This window comes from Calypte anna, chromosome 9, assembly GCF_003957555.1.
Source record: "Calypte anna isolate BGI_N300 chromosome 9, bCalAnn1_v1.p, whole genome shotgun sequence".
NCBI classification, from domain to species: Eukaryota; Metazoa; Chordata; class Aves; order Apodiformes; family Trochilidae; genus Calypte; species Calypte anna.
Window position 1 is genome coordinate 10,502,007 of NC_044255.1, and position 18,512 is coordinate 10,520,518.

The following is an 18,512-nucleotide window of genomic DNA, read 5'->3' on the forward strand; positions in this document are numbered from 1 at the left end:
ATGATTTTTATTTGTTCTTAACTTCCTTAATATAGCAGTTACCAGTTGGCTAACCTAAATGATTATCTCACAAGAGCATCCTCATTTTCAAATGAAGAAATCTTTCCCCTAAGTCTGCACCTTAGCACACCAGTGTTTGTCTTAACTGTATACTTAGCTGAACACCCCTTTCTGTTAACCTGTAAATGTTAAGTTTGAGAGGCCCAACATGATTGTTACACATTTGAAACAGTATTCCGAATATAGTGCATTAGATTAAAATAAAGGGAGTCTTGGGAATTAGTCAATGGTAAAATTAAGTTATATTGATAATGTTGATAGGAGGTTTGTGCTTTGAAGGAAGCCGATGACAAGTTAAACAATAAACTCCAGCTCTGATCTTAAACTTTTGAGAGACTATGAAAGAACTAAGACTTCTAAAATGTTGCAGCTCACAGTTGAATCATATACCTTCAGTTCTAAGTGTGCAGTCTAAGTGTGCCTGGCCTGTGATACTTCTTGGAGCAAAGCCCTGACTCTGCCTGGGTTAGCCTCAGTTCAGCAGACAGGGCAGCTAACCTGGATAGTTGACTGCAGATAATCCAATAATTCAACTTGTGCCAGAGAGGAGCCTCTTATTTTTATAAGGTTAAAATTTAGCTTATGCAAACTTGTGTCTTTGTGCAGGGTTTGGTTTTGCATGCATACAAATACACCTGTTACTGCTGTGATGAAACAGTTTATTTCCTACCAACCTTGAAATGCATACCTGTCCTCCCCCAGACATGGTGTTGAGGCTGGGGATGATGAGAGAACCTCATTGCTGCAGAGGGAGAAGCAGTGGAAGAATTGGATGCAGAAAAAGCCATCAAGGAATAAGGCACAGCAATGCCTGTTAGATTATATGGCTCAATGCCATTTCATAATGCAAGGTTGTGCATGAAAAATAGAAAATGGTCAGATCACCACACCAGAAGACTTCAGTTAGAGACAAATGACAGATGCTGGCCTGGAGCTTTCTAAACTTCCTTTTGCTATTCCAGAAGGGACAGACTGAGGAGGTCTTTTTAAGTTATCAATTGAAGAATTGTACTCCTCTGTGGTTCTCTGAAGTTGTCTTAGTCCACAGAACTACCTCTGGTTGAGGATATGTCAGTCACTAAAGGCTTTCACTAGACTCTGCCTGCAGGGCCTGGAGACTGATGTACCCTCAGAGTTCACTGCATGGCACCACACCGGATAGGCCGCTGGCATCTGTGGGGAATAAACAGGCCTAAGATAGAGGATGAGCACTGGTGTAGGGCTGAGGTGAACTCCAGACAGAAGCAAGACCCCTCAGTTTCACATTAGGATCTTAACTGTCAGGAAATGGAGGTATAAAATGTGACTCAAAGGCCCTTCTTAATGAAGACGGGTGCAGTGGCTGGTTATCTGTATCCTGCCAACCCCTGCGTGTGCCCAAGGACTCGTGTGAGAGCAGCACGCGTGGCTCTCTGTACCTGCTCTCGGGAGCAGCTCTCTCACTGGCATCAGAGCCATTTCGTACTTCTACGGCGCTTCTGACGTGGCCCAGTGGGCACACGTACACAAGTGACAGCAGAGGTGATTCCTCAGAAGCCATCGCGTGCTCCTCACGGACGCCGCCACTCAGCTGACCAAAAATCAAAGCAACCGCGTCCCTTTCTCGTTTCAGCCCTTTAAAGCGATTAATGAATTCAATAAATATAAGTGGTTAACGTGCCTCGCAGCCCCTTCGGCCCCGTAAGGGACACACAGAGCGAGCTGCAAAACCGGACGGGACAACCGGGCACGGCGTGAGGCGGCAGAATTCGGAGTACCCCTGCGGCCCTGCCGGCCTCGGCCTCACCGACGACGGAACCCAAGAGCCTGCTGGGAAGCGGGGGGCGAGAGCGCATGCGCCCCGCCGCCCCCCGCCCCGGTTCGGTCTCTGGTGACCCCCGAGGGCGGTGGCTTGAGGGGGCGGAGCGGTGGTGCGGAGCGGCGGGGCTAGGCCGCTCCCCTCCCCTCCTCCTCCCCCCGTGCGCTGCGCGGCGCTGGCGCGATGGCGGCCGGAGACGGGGGAGACGAGGTGCGGGTGCTGCAGAACCTGCGGGGGAAAATCTGTAAGTTCGGTATTGCGTCCGCGCCGGGCCGGGCTGCGGTGAGACTGAACTGGGGCCGCCGCGCTCCGGTATTTGCTGCTGCCTTGGCGGCGACCGGGTCCTCTGCCGCCGCTCCCTCCCATTTCCCGCGGCGGCCGGCAGGGCGGGGGCTGCCTGAGGGGGCAGCGGCTCCTCACAGCGGGGCGGCGGGAAGGGGCTTTGTGGCGGGCGCGGCTGGCACGTCCTGGCGGCGTCGGGCCGGGCCGGGGTTTGCGGGGCCAGCGGGTGGGCCGGAAAGGGAGAAGAGATGCGGCGGGGCCATGGGAGCCCTGAGGGGGCCGGGAAGCCTCTGGTGCTTAGAGGGTTTCCTTGAGTGGGCGGGTGAGCGAGCAGCCATGTCCCCTCCCGGCCGGAGCGCGGGGATGGGACTCTGTTTGTCAAGCAGGAATTGCGAAATTATTGATGTGCAGGAAGTCGGTGGTAGAGGGCTGTTCTGGAAACGGTCTCTAATGGTTCTGTTGCTTTGTGCACCGTGTGTGCGAGTGAGAGGGAGGCAGAGCGAGAGGCTGGTGACTTTATTTTGGTGGTTAGGAAGTGCTGACTAAAAATACCTATACTTTCAGTAACGTGGGAAACCAAAGGATGGGCCGGGGGGAAGCAGATAGAGTGTGGTGCGGCTCGGCAGGACTTCAAAGAGAGGAGGAGAAACAGGATGTGCAGCGGCTTCCTGGAGGGGTATCAGAGTACATTCATACTATTCAGATGCAACCCATTTATTTCCTTTCTCACGCAGTCAATCGACTTTTTTTTTGAGAATGAAGCAAACAAGTTGAAGGGGGCATGGTGCTGGGGTTGCGAACTGATTGTGGAAATCTTCAGAAGGGTTAGGTTTGGTGGTGGGATGGAGTCGTGTTTACTTAAGTGTTGTCATGCAACAATAGAGACTTTAATATACGTCTTCGGTAAATAGAAGACTAGGTCATGGAAATGGGAAACGGCATGAAGTGTAGCTGGAGGTGCTCTCACTCCAGTCTGTTAGCGATAGAGAGTGATTGTCTTATGGGTAGACAAGACTGAACACACTTGCTGTTGTTGTTAGGAGTTGCCACAGAAATAATACATGTCAACTTGCCTTTAAGAAAAGAACACTGCGAGTTTGTGTGCTAAGATACTAATTACTGAGGCTGACTTAATACCATTCTGCTTCCTAACTTCTATCATATGTTTTTTTGTGATACTTGAACCTTGTAAAGGTCTGACATTAGGCATTAGAAAACAAAAAAGCACAATGTCTTGAAATCCAAATTGAAAATAGTTTTATTGTCCCACTTATGTGTTCTGGAGTGAACCTGGTGTTGTATCATAAATTTGAATGTTTGATTACCTGGAAAAAGTAATGGTAAACCAAGGACTATGACCTGCCTCCAAGTGAATACATAAAAAGTTGTTTGGTAAAGATGGACATGTAAGAACTGTAAGTCCATTTGGTAAATAGGTAAAAGTAATAGCTGCAACAAAATACATGTCTAGAAACACTGTGAAACAGTGCCATAGTCTAGTGACTGTGGCGGTAGTTGATCAAGGGTTGGACTCGATGATCTCTGAGGTCCCTTCCAACCCAGCCTATTCTATGATTCTATGAAATATTTAGACATATTTGTTTCTTCTAATGGAACAAAAATACTGTAAAAAAAAATATATATGTATTAAATATGCTGTGGAAGCTTGTGAACCCTCCAATCCCTAGGTGCTCTTTTGGCTACTTTGCACAGCACATACTGTTTTATTTGCACTTCTTCATAGTATTTTACTAATGTATTTTCTAGGGGAAAAACGCTCTGAATGGACACTAATAAACAAATTTAATCCCCCTTGATCTGGAGGGATTAGCAGTAGCAAGCCTTACTTTGGAAAGTTTGTGTTCCTGGCCTGCAAGAATTCCTTGTAACATGTTTCTTAGAAGTAGAAAACATTTTGGTGCCTAAGCTTTGTTAGCATTTGAACTATTACAAGACTCCACACTGACTCAATTTGTGTGTTGCATGACGAGAGTGTTGTAGTTTTAATGAGGTCATGTCAGTTCTGCGTAACCATGTATGGAAAACACCATCTGCACTAACTTCTTGTTTATAGTGTTGTTTTACAATACACAGATGGTAACATCTAAAGTTAGTGATGTTGCACAAATTATCACAACAGATTTAGAGTTGAGGTATGTACTTAAGGTGACTTGAGTAGCTATTACATACATAGCAGTGAAAAAACACAGTAGGAACACAGTTGTAGTCCCACCTACTCTGTTTTGTGGGTTGCCAGTTCTTGACACCAGTTTCCAGACTCCACTTTTCAAGAAAGAAGCAAGGTGAACTGATCTTACCAGTTTATGAACCCATGATATTTTTCTGAAAAAGTTAAGCTTTAGCAGGTTTTCACCAGAAACCCATGGAAGATCAGTCAGTCTTTTCTTTGATGTCTCTTGTATTGGTGGCTTCGTTCTATGTGTCATAGTAATGACAAAAAGGCCTTACAGAGGTACATAGGTATTGTGTAGTTTTAGGCATAGCTCACAGTGATGTGTTGGAAGTTACATAACTAGCTTCTTTTTTCATGTTATGACACACAGAGTACATTTCTAGGTGATAAGTGATTTTAGTGGCTTTGATTATCTTCCTTAATATGTCTGCTGAAATGTCTTAAGTGGAAGACTTGAATATTGTTTCTTACCTGTTGTCTACCAGAGCTCATTTAACATAATTCGGGATGCATTTTTTTCTTTTTTCCAGACTTCTTGGATCCGATTTCTTAACACTTCATGGTTATCTTGGATTATGCTGCACTCCTGAAATGGTTTTAATTGTTGCTATATAATCTGTTTAGTTCTATGAAGTGAATACTTCGGCGTTTGTGTGCATAAATATCTTCTGAATTTATATGTTTCTGATCTCTGTCAGAGGATGTACAGTAACTGCACACATTTATTTGACAGAGTATTGTGAATAGCATTTATCTATCCAACCCCCTACTTTTGATTAGTTTTTGATGTACTGTTAACAGTGAACAAGCTTTAACTTCATGTTTTCATGCAGTGTATAAATTTAACAAATTATATGTAGGACAAGGGAGTTTGACATCTATTAGAATTTGATAGGTTGCCTCATTGCTGTTACTTCTGGTAATGTGGGGAGTTTGAATTTATTACATGTCGTATGCCTGATTTTCGCATTTTAGCTTTTCTTTTTGCTTAGGTTTGGTCCAGTCTTACTTTGGAGTGAGGTTTTGCTAGGTATTTGTAGAGAAAGCCAACAACATTTTCTTAATATTTTAAAATACAAACAAAAATGGATAATTGCCAAAGTGTGGGGGCTTTATTGTTTTGTTTTTTTTAAATTGCTGTTGTTTTTTTTTTTTCAGTTCTCCCAAAGTAGCCAAGTGGCAATAAATTTAGGAACAATTTTAAGCATCAGTCTTTTCAAAATGAAGAGATTGATGTTGATTATTTTAGTGATGCATGTCATCGTTTTGGTACAGAATTAGGCTACTAAATGTGTCATGTGAAAATGATTTATGGTTTAAGTTGGTCTGTTGACTGAAACTGGTGAATTAGTATGGTCAGAACAAAATAAATAGGTCTGTTATTGCTGCTGTTTCATCACTTGCACATTTCACCATTTGAATTGCAAGTTTAAGTATCATATTACATAGTTTTAAGTGAGAGCTGCTGTGAATAGCCTTGAAGTACACTTTCATGGTTAGATCTAAATTTGGTTTAATTTCTCTCTTCTTCTCAAAGCAACTTTATTTGGTGTTTCTGACAAGGCGTTCATACAGCCTGCACTTTCTGAACAAGCTCTTGGAAAACAACTGCTATATATACTCTGAATATACATCTCGTGCTTCCTTTGTGTCTTTCAAAAAGGATCTGCAGTCTTCAGAGTTGCATACTTGATGAATGCACTGAAAGTCTAAACATCCGAGCAGATATCTGGTGGTGTTTGTACTTGATTTTTATGCAACCATTAGTCTTGCATTTTGAGAAAAATGTAAAGCTTAGTAGTGTAACAGGAGAGTTGTTCACTTTTTTTTTTAAAAGCAATTAATTTTTTTGGAAGACTTAGGCCACTATATGGCTGAAAAGTCTCCCACAGTCACAGATTTTAAGAGGTGTTTGGAAAGATGTGAAATGTTCTGTGCTTCATCTGAGAAGTGCTCTGAGGTTATTTTTAAGTCTGAACTGAGGATCATCCACCCCTGCCTCCCAAAAACCTCAGTCAGTTTTTCTGTGTCTAAAAGCTAAATATGTCAGCTGCAAAATAAAGAAAATAATAATAAAACTGAAACTTATTCTGTTTCGGGTAGAAAATTTCTTGTAATACTAAAAGACTTCATTACAGAAGACAAAAAATGTGAGTTAGATGGAGATCTTTGGTTCGTACTCCTTTAAGAGAAGATGAAACTGTAATTATTATTTCCTTTCAAAGTCCACTCTACACTGCCTTTGCAGTGCTGATTAAGTAATATGACATTGTAAAAAATTTTATGTAAAAATAGGATAGGGAGGCTACAGGGTATTGAAAAAAAATTCTTATCTTTTTGTCAGGAAGAGCTGAAAGAGTTCATACTAATTACAAACTGCAGCATCAGAAACTGGGTATTACTAGCCTCATTGATGTTTTTTTTTCATATTTTTTTATTAAAATAGTATGTTCTGGGTTTGTTTTTTTTAATACAATGTTAAGCCTTTGCTGCTTTTTGTGTTCTGCAATATTTCAAGGTAACTTTGAGTTTAGTCTCTTTGCAGTCTAACGGCATTAAAACTGGTTTTGTTCATGTCTGTCAATCTGTCAACATTGTGTGGTGTTTAAAAATAGTACATATATTTCCTCCTCTCCCACACCCAAGTTGATGAAAAACTCATTGATGCTCCTGAGAGCACCAGTTTTAACTGTGGTGGTGAAGTATCTGCTTGTGCTTTCTGCCAGAGTGAGTATCACTAACTTGGAAAATATCATGTGTATAGTTCAGTCTCTGCTCCTGTTAAACTCTCATGTTCGCTGCTCAGAGGCAGTTGTGCCTTTCCAATATTAGGCATTACTTACCTGTTGAGACTGTAATTTAATTCATGTGTTTAACCAAAAAAATAAAAAGGCAGGGAGGGGAGGAAAATTCTGATTCTGCATCTTAACAGCATAGACAATAAAGACAAAAAATCTAGTTTCAAGCTGTGGCCTTTGAAAGTGGAGATGATGTGTTATTCAGACATGATAAGTTATTAAAACTCAATACTTAGGTGTATTTTTCATCCTATTACTTTTTAATACCTTAGATTAAGTTTAGGTATTGCTGACTGCCCATTTCATTGGGAGAAGCATTTCCAGTAGCAGGTAAGGGTCAACACTGCTGTAGAAGGTCCCAGTTAAGACCTGATGGAGAATGCAGTTCTGGTTTCCTGTGTCTAAGATAAGAATTAAAGTGGACCAGGAACAAGGGATAGCTGCTCACTGATTAGGAGCCTCTCATGAGGGAGTACCAGAAAAGCATCTCTTGTTTCTTTTATCAGAATAAAAGGTGAATCAGAATAAAAGGTCCATTTGCTGCCTCCAAAGGGGAAGGAAACACCCAGGGAAAATTATTGCTTAAGCTAAAGGACTAGTGTTGCTGTAAATAAATGTAAAATTCTGCAGTGTTTAGATTTTGGAAGAGCTTTCCAGTTTGAGCATTGGAGACTTGTTTTAGCTGCAACTGCTTATACGTAAATATTTCTAAAAAGAGTGTCTTGATGCTACTGCAGTGGCTTAGACTCAATACCCACCAAATTTTTGTATTTCTGTGTTGACAATCATCCTGTCTCAATAGGAACTTCCTTTTCTCCTTGTTATTATCCATGTTGCTACAGTCCATCTATTAGATCAGACAGTTGGGAAACAATACTCTTAGGTGAGATTTTGAAAATACATCAGTCAACTTAAAATCAGGTGTTCATTGTGGGAAATGGAATAAAAATTTGGTGGGTAATTACTAATCAGTTTCTCTTAGCCAAAATATTTGTGGAGAAAATACCAAGTGAATAATAGCTCAGCCAGATCATGTCTTGGTCTTAGGAACTAATGCTGTATTGCCTCAGGCTGCAAGCTTCTCCTATTTAGCAAGATGCACAGAGTCAAACCTGAGATGAGACTTCTCAAGGGAAAGTGCAGGTGCTGAAGGAGGTGGCGGTGTTGGTGACTCAATGCACTCTCATCTTCCTGTTGGCTTGCATTCCATACGAAGTTTCTGTACACTATTGGATCCTATGAATTGAAGGTTAATATGGAAATGCATGCTATCTGAATTGAAAAAATAAATCTTGGATGTGCATCACAACTGTGAGATTCTTGTGTTTAATGTTTTGTGGATTTTTCCTCCTCGATATTTACAATGTGTTTTTGTTTACAGATGATGCCAAACACTTAGTACCCAACAAAATGAGAGACTTTTTCTGCACCATAAACTTGGACCAAGAAGAAGTTTTTCGTACACAGGTAGTTGAAAAATCTTTAAGGTAAGCTTCATTTTTAAATTGTGGTGATAAGCAAGACTGCCTCAGTTCAGAATGAAAACAAGATGCTTATCAATATTATATGCATGTGATTATACTCTTCAAAATGACAGCTGACTTGTGACAACAACTCAGAAATGTTACAGCACCATGTGAATAGTGAGAGTAGTTGAGACAAAGAAGACAAAATTGTGTGGAAGTATAAGGCTTTTAAAACGAAGCATGTGAAAACATATTGTAGTATTTCTATGTTCTGTTCCACTGGGCAGCATTACATTCTTTTTCTTGCCAGGTTGTTTCCAAGGCAAAGAAATGTGCTTGATACTTGCTTTCCATGTCATTCCTTACTTCTGACATGAAGTTGGTCTGTGTTGGTGGTATTCTGCTTTTAGGGTCTCGATTGTAAAACCTTTTAGAGTGAAGGAACCAGAAGTTTCCTATGTGTGTTTTGTGTGCCATGTGATGTCCCCTGGAATAGGCCTCTTTTTCCTGAAATCCTTCAGGAGAAAGAGTCTGGGTACTGTAACTGGGCCTCACACAGAATGGCTTGCTTTGCCTCCTCAAGCAGTGCTTAGATGTAGATTCTGCCACAGTCTTAGAGCCTTAAAAGCCATCAAACAAAGACATGATAACATAGCTGCAGTAGCATAGGTGTTTTGTTTCAAACTATTATGTTCACTGATGCCCCATGCTGAATTTCCCAGCAGCTGCCTTGTTCAGAGTATCTCTATTACAGTTCATTATTCACAAGAGGCATTAAACCTGACTTGTAATACTCAGAAAGCTTGTTCAAACTCTTAATATTTTTCCTAATTCTTGTTTCTTCCAGTGGTTTTATTGTTAATGTTTGTTCTTTGAGCCATCTCTCTAGGTGTTTGCAGGGGAGGGACATCATACTGCTCTTATGGCTAATTTAAATAGGAAATTTTACCTTTTCGAAACATCTTTTTAAAGCCTCCTTATGCTTCTGCACAAAAAGCAAGCACAACATACATGCCATCAGGAACATGTACTTTGCTCATCCACCTGATCTTTAACTGTTATAGTCAGATACAGAGTATTTTCAGAATTTAACTGGCCACAATTGAGCTTGATTATCAAAACAAAATCAGGTGAGTAATTTTGCAGAGAAGAATGTAAAAGAGACTGTATTGATTAAAGCAGGAACTTAAGGGTTAAATGGGACCCAGCATATATTTTTAAAAGAAAGCCTTCAGTCTCTGATTTTTTACATGTTAGTAATCAAAATTCTAGAATTTACATCTGTGCTGAGAAACAAGATATACATTTAGAGTTTATGCTAGCATTTTGATTATATTCTGCATAATAATTGTTAAATTTGTATACTTGAATCAGCTGATAGTAAAAGTAATATTAACTGCGTAGTTAGACTTTGGATAAAATAAATTGCCTTAGACTCATCATATTTTTTTTTTAAAATAGTTCTGAAGTTTCACTGAAACTTGATCAGATGAAACCAGTGCCATTAATACTTTAAAGAAAGGGAGAAAAATCTCACCGTAACAAAACAGCAGTCTGGGGGCATGTCTTATGTATCACACACACCTACTGCTCAAATTAAAAATTTTTCAGATGATAATGAAATCAATGCTTTAACATTTTATTAGGAGTTTGGAGTCAATCTTCTGAGACACCTGTTATTCCTATGTGCTTCTTTTTCTCCAGTAAATATATAAGGAGCTCCTTTATTCTCTGAATTATGGCTATAATTATAGCAATATAATTATTGCTATAATTGTATTATAGATTATAATCTATAATTCCACAGACACAGTTAAATGTCTGTGGAATGAATTATCACTGAAATTAAAATTATCTTTGACTACAGTGTTTGAAAATAAATGAGGAAATGTATTTTTAAAATGTGCAAATAGGGCTTCTACCAGCACTGGGACTATCGTAGAAGAGCAGATGTAAAGCAAATTACTTTACAGAATTGGAAAAAAGATTAATTAATACTGAAGTGAAGAAATCAAGACATATTTCTTGTTGCAGTGTGGTATTTCTGTAGGTTGTGAAGGGTCAATTATTTTTTCCCCTGTGAAAGTTTAAAGAACATCCATGAGCCTTCTCAAATATCTAGAGTCAAGTATGAGGAACTGGGGAGAGAGATGGTGTGGTACGTGTATTGCATTTTTTATTTAAACCTGGTTCAGTTTCTTTTTTTTCAAATTGAACTTCTAGTGAAAGCCAGTTTATAGCAAAAATTTATTCTCTTGTTGATATAATTAGCTTTTATCAAATCACAGATCTTGGGGCATTGGTCAGTTTCCATCATAGAACTGCCAGTTCAATTTAACAAGGAAGGGAAGAGAAAGCAAGTCATGCCACACATTTAAATTTCATCTCCTGTGTTACGTTAATCCAGTTCTTCCTGTATGACTGTCTGATCTTCCTTTGCATTAGCACAATGTTCTAATTCTACATGCATCACAGTCTTTAAAGTTCTTGAAACAAAGTTACAAATGAAAGTACTAAACTGACTGAATCCTTGAGGAACAGGTTGAGTAGGTGCCACATTTTAATAATTCCTCATTGGTATTACCTATTGTACCCTTTCAGACAGTTCTCTGTCCACCTAAGAATTTTTACTTATGTATTGTGTTCTCCACCTTATGTTTTCTCTCCATGTCTCATACTTTGCTAAAGAACAACCAACTGATTCCTAAGGCAGTGGTGTTAGCCTAGGTAAGGGAAAATGTATCTGTATGAATAAAACCATTACCTTCTCTTTATGCTCATACTATTGACCTGCTCTCTCCTGCCAAATCCAAGACTGAAAAAACACAATCCCATTTTTCAACTGAGAATTCTTCAACTATTTCTCCATGTAGTACAAAGGCTAATGCTTATTTGTCTGCTTTGAAGCCTTTGGTGAAAGATTTGTTTGAACAAAAGGAACATTTGTGAAATTCCTCATAATGAATTCCCGCAGTTAAAGCTCTTGTTTCTAAAAATCAGTTCCAGAAATCTGGAGTACTAGATTTTTCACCTCTCTTCTTTCCCACTCCTAAGTTAGTTATCATCTCTTTTATTTTTAACTTATTTAATGATTTATTAGTCCTTAAGCATTTAGTATGTTTTCTGTAACTATGGTATCCTTTTGGGAATGTAATAACATGAACTGATAATTCCAAGTACGTGTTTATTAGTTTGATGAATTATTTGATCAATATGGTGCCAGAAAGGTACTTTACTGGGAAACAAAAAAAAAACCCAAAACACCAGCAATCAATTTGTTTCTGGATTTGAAATAATTATCAGAATAACAACAAGAAGACACTAAAAGTAGTTTTCATGAAGTTGCTCACCTTTCACCTTTCTGTGGGCATGTTAATAGATCGTCATTGGAAGTATTTTAAGTCTCTAAGAATCCAGTAGTTCTGAAATAGCAGGTTGTTTCTTTTTTTGGTGGATGCACTGGATTTTCAGAATTCGCAGCTTGTGGTGACACAAAGAGCATTGTGGTTTTTTATTCATTCTGGTGAAATACAACCTTCTGACTGCTGTCTATAGTCAATACACTCAAGTTCCATGGAAGTATAAAATCCTTGAGTGAAGATACCAACACACTGTGAAATATGGCTGTAACACAGAGAAACCACACAGGACTCTGCATAGGAATGTTAAATAGAATGAACTGTAAATATCATACTGGCCTTCCTTAGGTTGAGAAGTGTGGTGACCATTTCAGTATGCAGGAGAACACGTATATTTGAGATAAACATTTCTCTTTTTCGTTGTTCTGTGTTATAATTGATAATGCTTATGGCTTTCCTTTGCAGGTTTGAATCTTAGAGCAAAAAATCTGAAACAAGTTAGAACTAGACAACTGTCAGTTAGAAAAGTAATTAATAAATTATGTTTTAATATAATTTAATCCCATATAGAATAAAAAGAAAAACATAAAACTTGTAAATGTCTCTGGAAATTGTTTGGGTTGGGTAGAGAAACAACCAGAATGATTTCAAAACAGAAAAATAGAAAACAAAAATAGATTGCAGGGAAAAACATCACTTGCTTTGTGTGAGTTCTGACTTTTTCTTTTTTGAATATACCTAAAGCATTCCCGTAAAGTTATTGTATGTTCCTGTAATGAAATAGTTGTGGATGGCTTGATATAAATATAGTGTTAAAGGGCAAGATCTGTGACTTCAGTAAAAATGTGGCTTTTTAGTGTTTGTCTTCTCTATAAATTATGTAGTGTTTTCCTACTTTAACTTCCAGTCTTTCTTTTCAGCCCTTATTTTGGAGAAGAGTTTTACTTTGAGATTCCAAGGTCATTCCAGTGGTTGTCCTTCTACATTTATGATAAAAGTGTTTTACAAAAAGACCTGCGCATAGGTAGGTTCTGGCATACCATCTACATCTTCCATAACTTTTTGCTCTTTTGAACATTATCATTGGTATTATTAAGGATACAATTAGTGAAGTGATACCTTTTTCAAAACACGGTGTATGGTGAACTTAAATATTGCCATCAAGTTTGAAAAACAAAATTGTTTTCCTGTTTCATTGTATTATACTAAAATGCTTATTTTTTTATACTAGCATGACATTCAATAGTTGTATAATTAACATCTTAATACATTTTGAAAATTCTGTTTCTTTGGACTATTTGAATAATTGTCACTACCTGTAGGCCTCTAAAGAATGAACTCCACAATGTGAAATAATTCCACAATTACTGCAGTTGTGGAATCATTCTTAAAAGTATTTCCAGATAATTTTTCTGTCACTGCAACCTGTAACTTAGTGACTTAAAAGTTGCTGCAAATTTCTTTATGTAGTTTAAGTGAAAATTTACAGGAGGTGGGTTCATTTTTTCCACTGCAAAATAGCTCTATTGCAGCTGTTATTTGGATATAGTTGCTATAAACCTCCAGCAGTCTGCTGTGGAAATGGGCTTCACATTACATGAATTGGGGAAGGAAATAATTAGCACCAGGATGCTAGATAATTTGGTTTAATAACAGCTCTGCAAACAGCAATCAGAAGAGCAAAAGGAGTCAGCCTTTAGTTACCTATTTAAACATTCTTCAACACAGTTACTTTTTTCTCAGATCTCCGTTTTGTTACTTCAACCACAAATGTGTTTCTTATTTTACCTAACCTTCCTTTTAGTGATATCGAAGTTAATACTTCAGAATTAGTTTACTTTGGCTTTATATAAAAGTCAAATATTATTTATATTATTACTTTAGCTTTATGTTCCTTGTTTCTGTAAACTTTTCATATAGCCCCATGAGCTTAAAAAAAGACTAAAGGAAAGAAAGTTTTAGCAAAAAATTTAAATATTTCTCCTATTCAGATGAAAACTATTTATACTTACCTCTCCCTGTCCCCCTCCCCCAGGAAAGGTGTCAATCAAAAAAGAAGATTTATGCAACTACACAGGAAAAGAGAACTGGTTTATGCTTCAACCTATTGATTCTAATTCAGAGGTTCAGGTAACTATCAAATTGCACATTCACAAATTTTAAATTAAGAACAGTTAAGTGCATGTAAGGGTAGAAGCTCACATTGAGCTGTCTAATTTGTCTAATTCTTGTGAGATAATTGTGTTGTGTCTTTCAGCTTAATAGGAGAGCAATGCTTATTCTACATTTCTAAACTGGCTGTAGTGTACCTCATGGTACTTAAAACTGGCAGAAGACTTGAAGCAACCAAAACCAAAAAACCAAGCAGTATTATTTTCCAGGATTAATTAATTGCCTATGAGCTATAAATTTAGCATGCATCATCTGTGGTATATATGAGGACATGGGATTGCTTTATATGAAGACAGATTGTCAAAACATCTGAATACCATTTTCTCTTACCTTTTAAAAATCAGTCCACATTCAGTCAGAATAGAATAAATAGAATAGATCAGCTGGAAGGGACCTACAGATCAGTTTGTCCAACTGCAAGTTGTCATTCTTCTTCCAGTTTTAATCATTCTGAATATTCTAGAAGTCTTTTCCAAATATTAACTGAAATGAGGTTTCTACTTTGACTTAAATCTTGTCATGTGTGCTTTTTTTTCCCTCAGTCATAAAAATGTATTGAATGAAAGATTAATTTCTATCACACTATGGAGTAAGTATGAAAATGGAATTTCCTTAAAGGAAATTAGAAATTTCCTACACATTGGAAGTGAAAGTTTTTTAGTTTTCAAAGGCTGTGTAACTCGCAATGCATTGCAAGCTCTTATCAATACTTTTCTATGGCTGGGACATGTGTAAAGCATTCTCCTGCATGTCACTTCTGTTAAAGGACAAACATTTCTGCTGAGGTGTATGCTTCTCATGTTAATCTTTATTTGAACTGGGGCAGTTAGGCAGGTTTCTCCTCTGTCTTCCATCTTTTCCCCATGAAACTTCTTAAGAGCTGAGCTGAGACCATTTCCCATCTGCTAGATATGGCTGAAATCTCATTGGTTCAGATGTGTCAAACCAAAATGCATTTCTAGGAGATTCTGAAGATTATTGGTGGAACATGACTAAAAATAGCAGGCTTTCACCTAGTATATGTGCAGAAAAAGTGCATGGATAAGGTATGATGACTTAGTAGTATTTTGTATTACTTGGCTATATGCAGGATATATATATATATATATAAAATATAATAATAACAATAATATATTATTTAATAATATTATATTAAAGAATCCTGTTTTCTAAAATACCTCAAGCATGCTAATAAAATGGTTCTTGGGATTGCTTCCCTCATATTTTTTTTCCTTAAATCTTCATTTAATTGGTTTGAAATTAGGTCATATTGCTAAGTGTGCCCTTGATCTGTTACGATTTGCTATTTGTAGCAAGAAACAATTTGTAGATCTGCCTTGCAAGATACATTGATAAGGTCAACATCTTTCACACACTTGAAAGTTTTTTGAAGGTAACTAATACTCACTGTTCTCTTTCTTGAAATACATGGGATTTGTAATTATTGAAGATATGTACTCCTAGTAGATTCCCCTGGTGCTAGTGTAGAACGTATAAGTTTGGGGAAAAAGGAGTTTGAGCCTCAAGGAAACTTAGAGATTCCTACTGACTCAGTTCAGTAATCCTAGGAGAGAACGAAGGCCTGGCTAAAATAAACTTCACAGGGTTACCCAAATCGAACGGACATTACTGGTACTATGAACTGTTGGCCATTACATGGTATTAGGAGCTCTGTGGTAGGCAGTAAGATGTGCATTTCAGAAACATGGTGTATGTTTGATGTAATTTAGAATGGGAAAGCTGGAAAAAAGACAGCAAAAGCTGATACAATCTGTATCTGGTATGTAGAGGTGTTTTGCAGGAAGCATACAGAATTATCAACTCATGGGCTCTACTAAATGTTATATAATTTGTGGAGTATTCTAGTGTCAGTTTTACTTTCCATACGCCCCAAGGACTTCAGTTTAACAAAGAAGCTTTTAAGTGAATAACCAAGGTTATTTTAGTGTTTTGGTTCTTTTTTGGTGTACAGTTTTTTTTTTTTCTACATAGATGTTGACATAGTGTTTATGGCATAATGATGATCTTTCTTATTCTTACAAAATCAATAGTTCAGTTATTTGTTCCATTGAGTTGCAGGAAGTGGAAGTAAGAGAACAGAGTTCAAGAGAAGTACTGTAATCTAGGGTTCCTGACGTTGTGGGAAAAATAACTTAGCATTTCTAACTCTGGACACAACCACCCTCAATAACATTTACAAGTGTAGACTACCCTTCAGATGAAAGAGCATGCATCTCTTCCTCTGAACTTGAGAGAGAAGGTTTTACCAACAAAACTAACACTTTCAAAAGTTACTTTGTGGTATACGTGTAGCAGCAGTGTCATGCTAGGTGTGGAATGTGGGCAGAGTATAGGAGTACCTATTGGTGTAAATATTTAAAATGCAGTTGCTAGCCCAATTTCCACTTATAAGCTCTAGAAAACTTGTATTTGTTATAGGTGCTTGTAATATTTCATAATGTGGAGGTGATAAAAATATCAAAACTGTGGAGAAAAAGCCCTTTTAAAATAGTGTTAAAATGCAGTAGCAATTCTAGAAGGAAAAATTTTTAACTGAACTGTTCTGTGATTCTGAAGCTTAAGTTGGTGATTTGGACACTGTAGTTTTGGTTCCTTTGTTACTATGTGAATCTTGGTCATATAGTCAACAGCTCCTACTTCTTGATGATTGTTAAAATTGATTGTTAATCTATTTATAAAGTTGAAACCTACTTGACTTAGAACAACCTTAAGATCTTTAGAACAAAAAAGTGTTCATATAAAATGTATAGCTTATGTATGGTGTAAGAACTGCTGATTTATATTTTGATATAAAATCAATCTGTACAACCACTTTTTAAAACCTGCATGTCAAAATTCTGATACAGATCTGCAGATGAGCCACTCTACAAAATCATCATTCTGCTCTCCACAAACAAAACAATGAAGATATACCTGAAATTCTCCATACATGTCAGGCAAATATTTATGTAGAGCCATGTTACTGTAGCTGAGTTTTGAACAAACTACACATATAGAAAGTTCTAAGAAGCAACACACTTTTTAGTTTACTCTTGCCTATTAGTATAGAACACATGATTTCTGTTGGCTTGTTTGGTTGTTTTTTTAAGCAAAAGAAAGATGTTTAGGCCATTCACAATGTCTACCTACTAAAACAAGTTGTCTGCTATTATAATAAATGCTGCTAATGTTGTCTTTTCATTTGTCATTCAAAAATTTGCCTTGTAAGGCTGTTGGCATGCTTCTCAGTATCCTATATTTATTCTAAATTTTTTTTTTTGTGATTGAATTTCTCTCATTGACAAATATTTTTTTAATGTACCTGTGTACATATGTGTGTTAGTAACAGTTTGCAAAATACTTGGCAAGAATCCCAAAATAGTTATGCTTGAAATTTCCTTATAAAGAAACTTCACTTCTCCTCCCATGTGATGTAGAGAGAAACACAGTCCTTGCCCCAGGGGATTTAGAATAAAAACATTTCAGTTTTATGTCAAAACATAAGCACTTCAGAAATGTGTGCAAGGTCACCTAAGGGTTTTACTTCCATTTTAATGTTGTACAACAAAACTCTAGTTCAAATTATAGCTTGTTTCCTTTGCCATGCATTAAAAATACCTTCTAGACCCCTTCCCTAGGAATCATAATGATGGACAAACCATTGTCATTCCGAGAGTACCAAGGAGAACAGGGAATGACTGTGACAATGTCTGGTTATCTTCGGTGTGAAAGCTGGCACAAATAGCCAGGCACTGAAAGGAATGGCAGTATTGTTCTGGCAGTTTGGAGCAGGATTTTTGGAGCAAGGTTGTAGTAGCAAATTTTTGTCATCCTGAGAAAGATGCCTATCTTGGTTTGAAGCTTTTTGAGCCTTATATGGAGACGGTAGAGTAGGCTGTCCCTTGCCAATTTTTGTATTTCATCCTGTGCCATTGTTTATGAATTCTTTTTCTTAATGCATCTCACCATATCAGAAAAAGGAAGCAATTAATGCCACATCTTCTTCTCCTTTGGTTGTGTTTAATGTTCCTTGAGTAAATCAGCAGAAAATGAGATAGTTGAAAGCTGCAGTGGAATGCATAATAAAGTTCCAGTTGAACTTCACTTGGTGGGATGGACAGGAAATCACAGTTGGATATAAAATGTTACTGGTTAAGGCTACTGCATGATATTCTGCTTTTCTGTATATACCTAATTGCCTTTTGAGTCCAAGGTAATTTTAGAACTTTTTCTTGAAATTCTTGTAAATTCACTTTTTCAAGGGTTCATCCCACGCTTAGGACAAAAAGCTGAATGACATTTTGTGTGTATGATGTATCTGTGGAGGCTTGATTAATTGTTGTGTGCAGTTGAGAATAATGCTTGATAATTGTCTTTCTAAGT

The 18,512-nt window shown here is 37.7% G+C and overlaps 1 protein-coding gene across 1 annotated transcript in view; it reads left to right on the forward strand.

Annotated features, from left to right (window-relative positions):
- The first annotated feature begins 1,999 nt into the window (after window positions 1-1,999).
- The window catches only part of RASA2 (RAS p21 protein activator 2), a 43,298-nt gene continuing 26,785 nt past the window's right edge, over window positions 2,000-18,512 (forward strand). Inside the window, exons 1-4 of the mRNA XM_030455818.1 lie at window positions 2,000-2,102; window positions 8,514-8,619; window positions 12,878-12,981; window positions 13,993-14,087. Coding sequence (XP_030311678.1) covers window positions 2,042-2,102; window positions 8,514-8,619; window positions 12,878-12,981; window positions 13,993-14,087 — 366 coding nt within the window. The 5' untranslated portion in view covers window positions 2,000-2,041. The remainder of the gene's footprint in view (window positions 2,103-8,513; window positions 8,620-12,877; window positions 12,982-13,992; window positions 14,088-18,512) is intronic.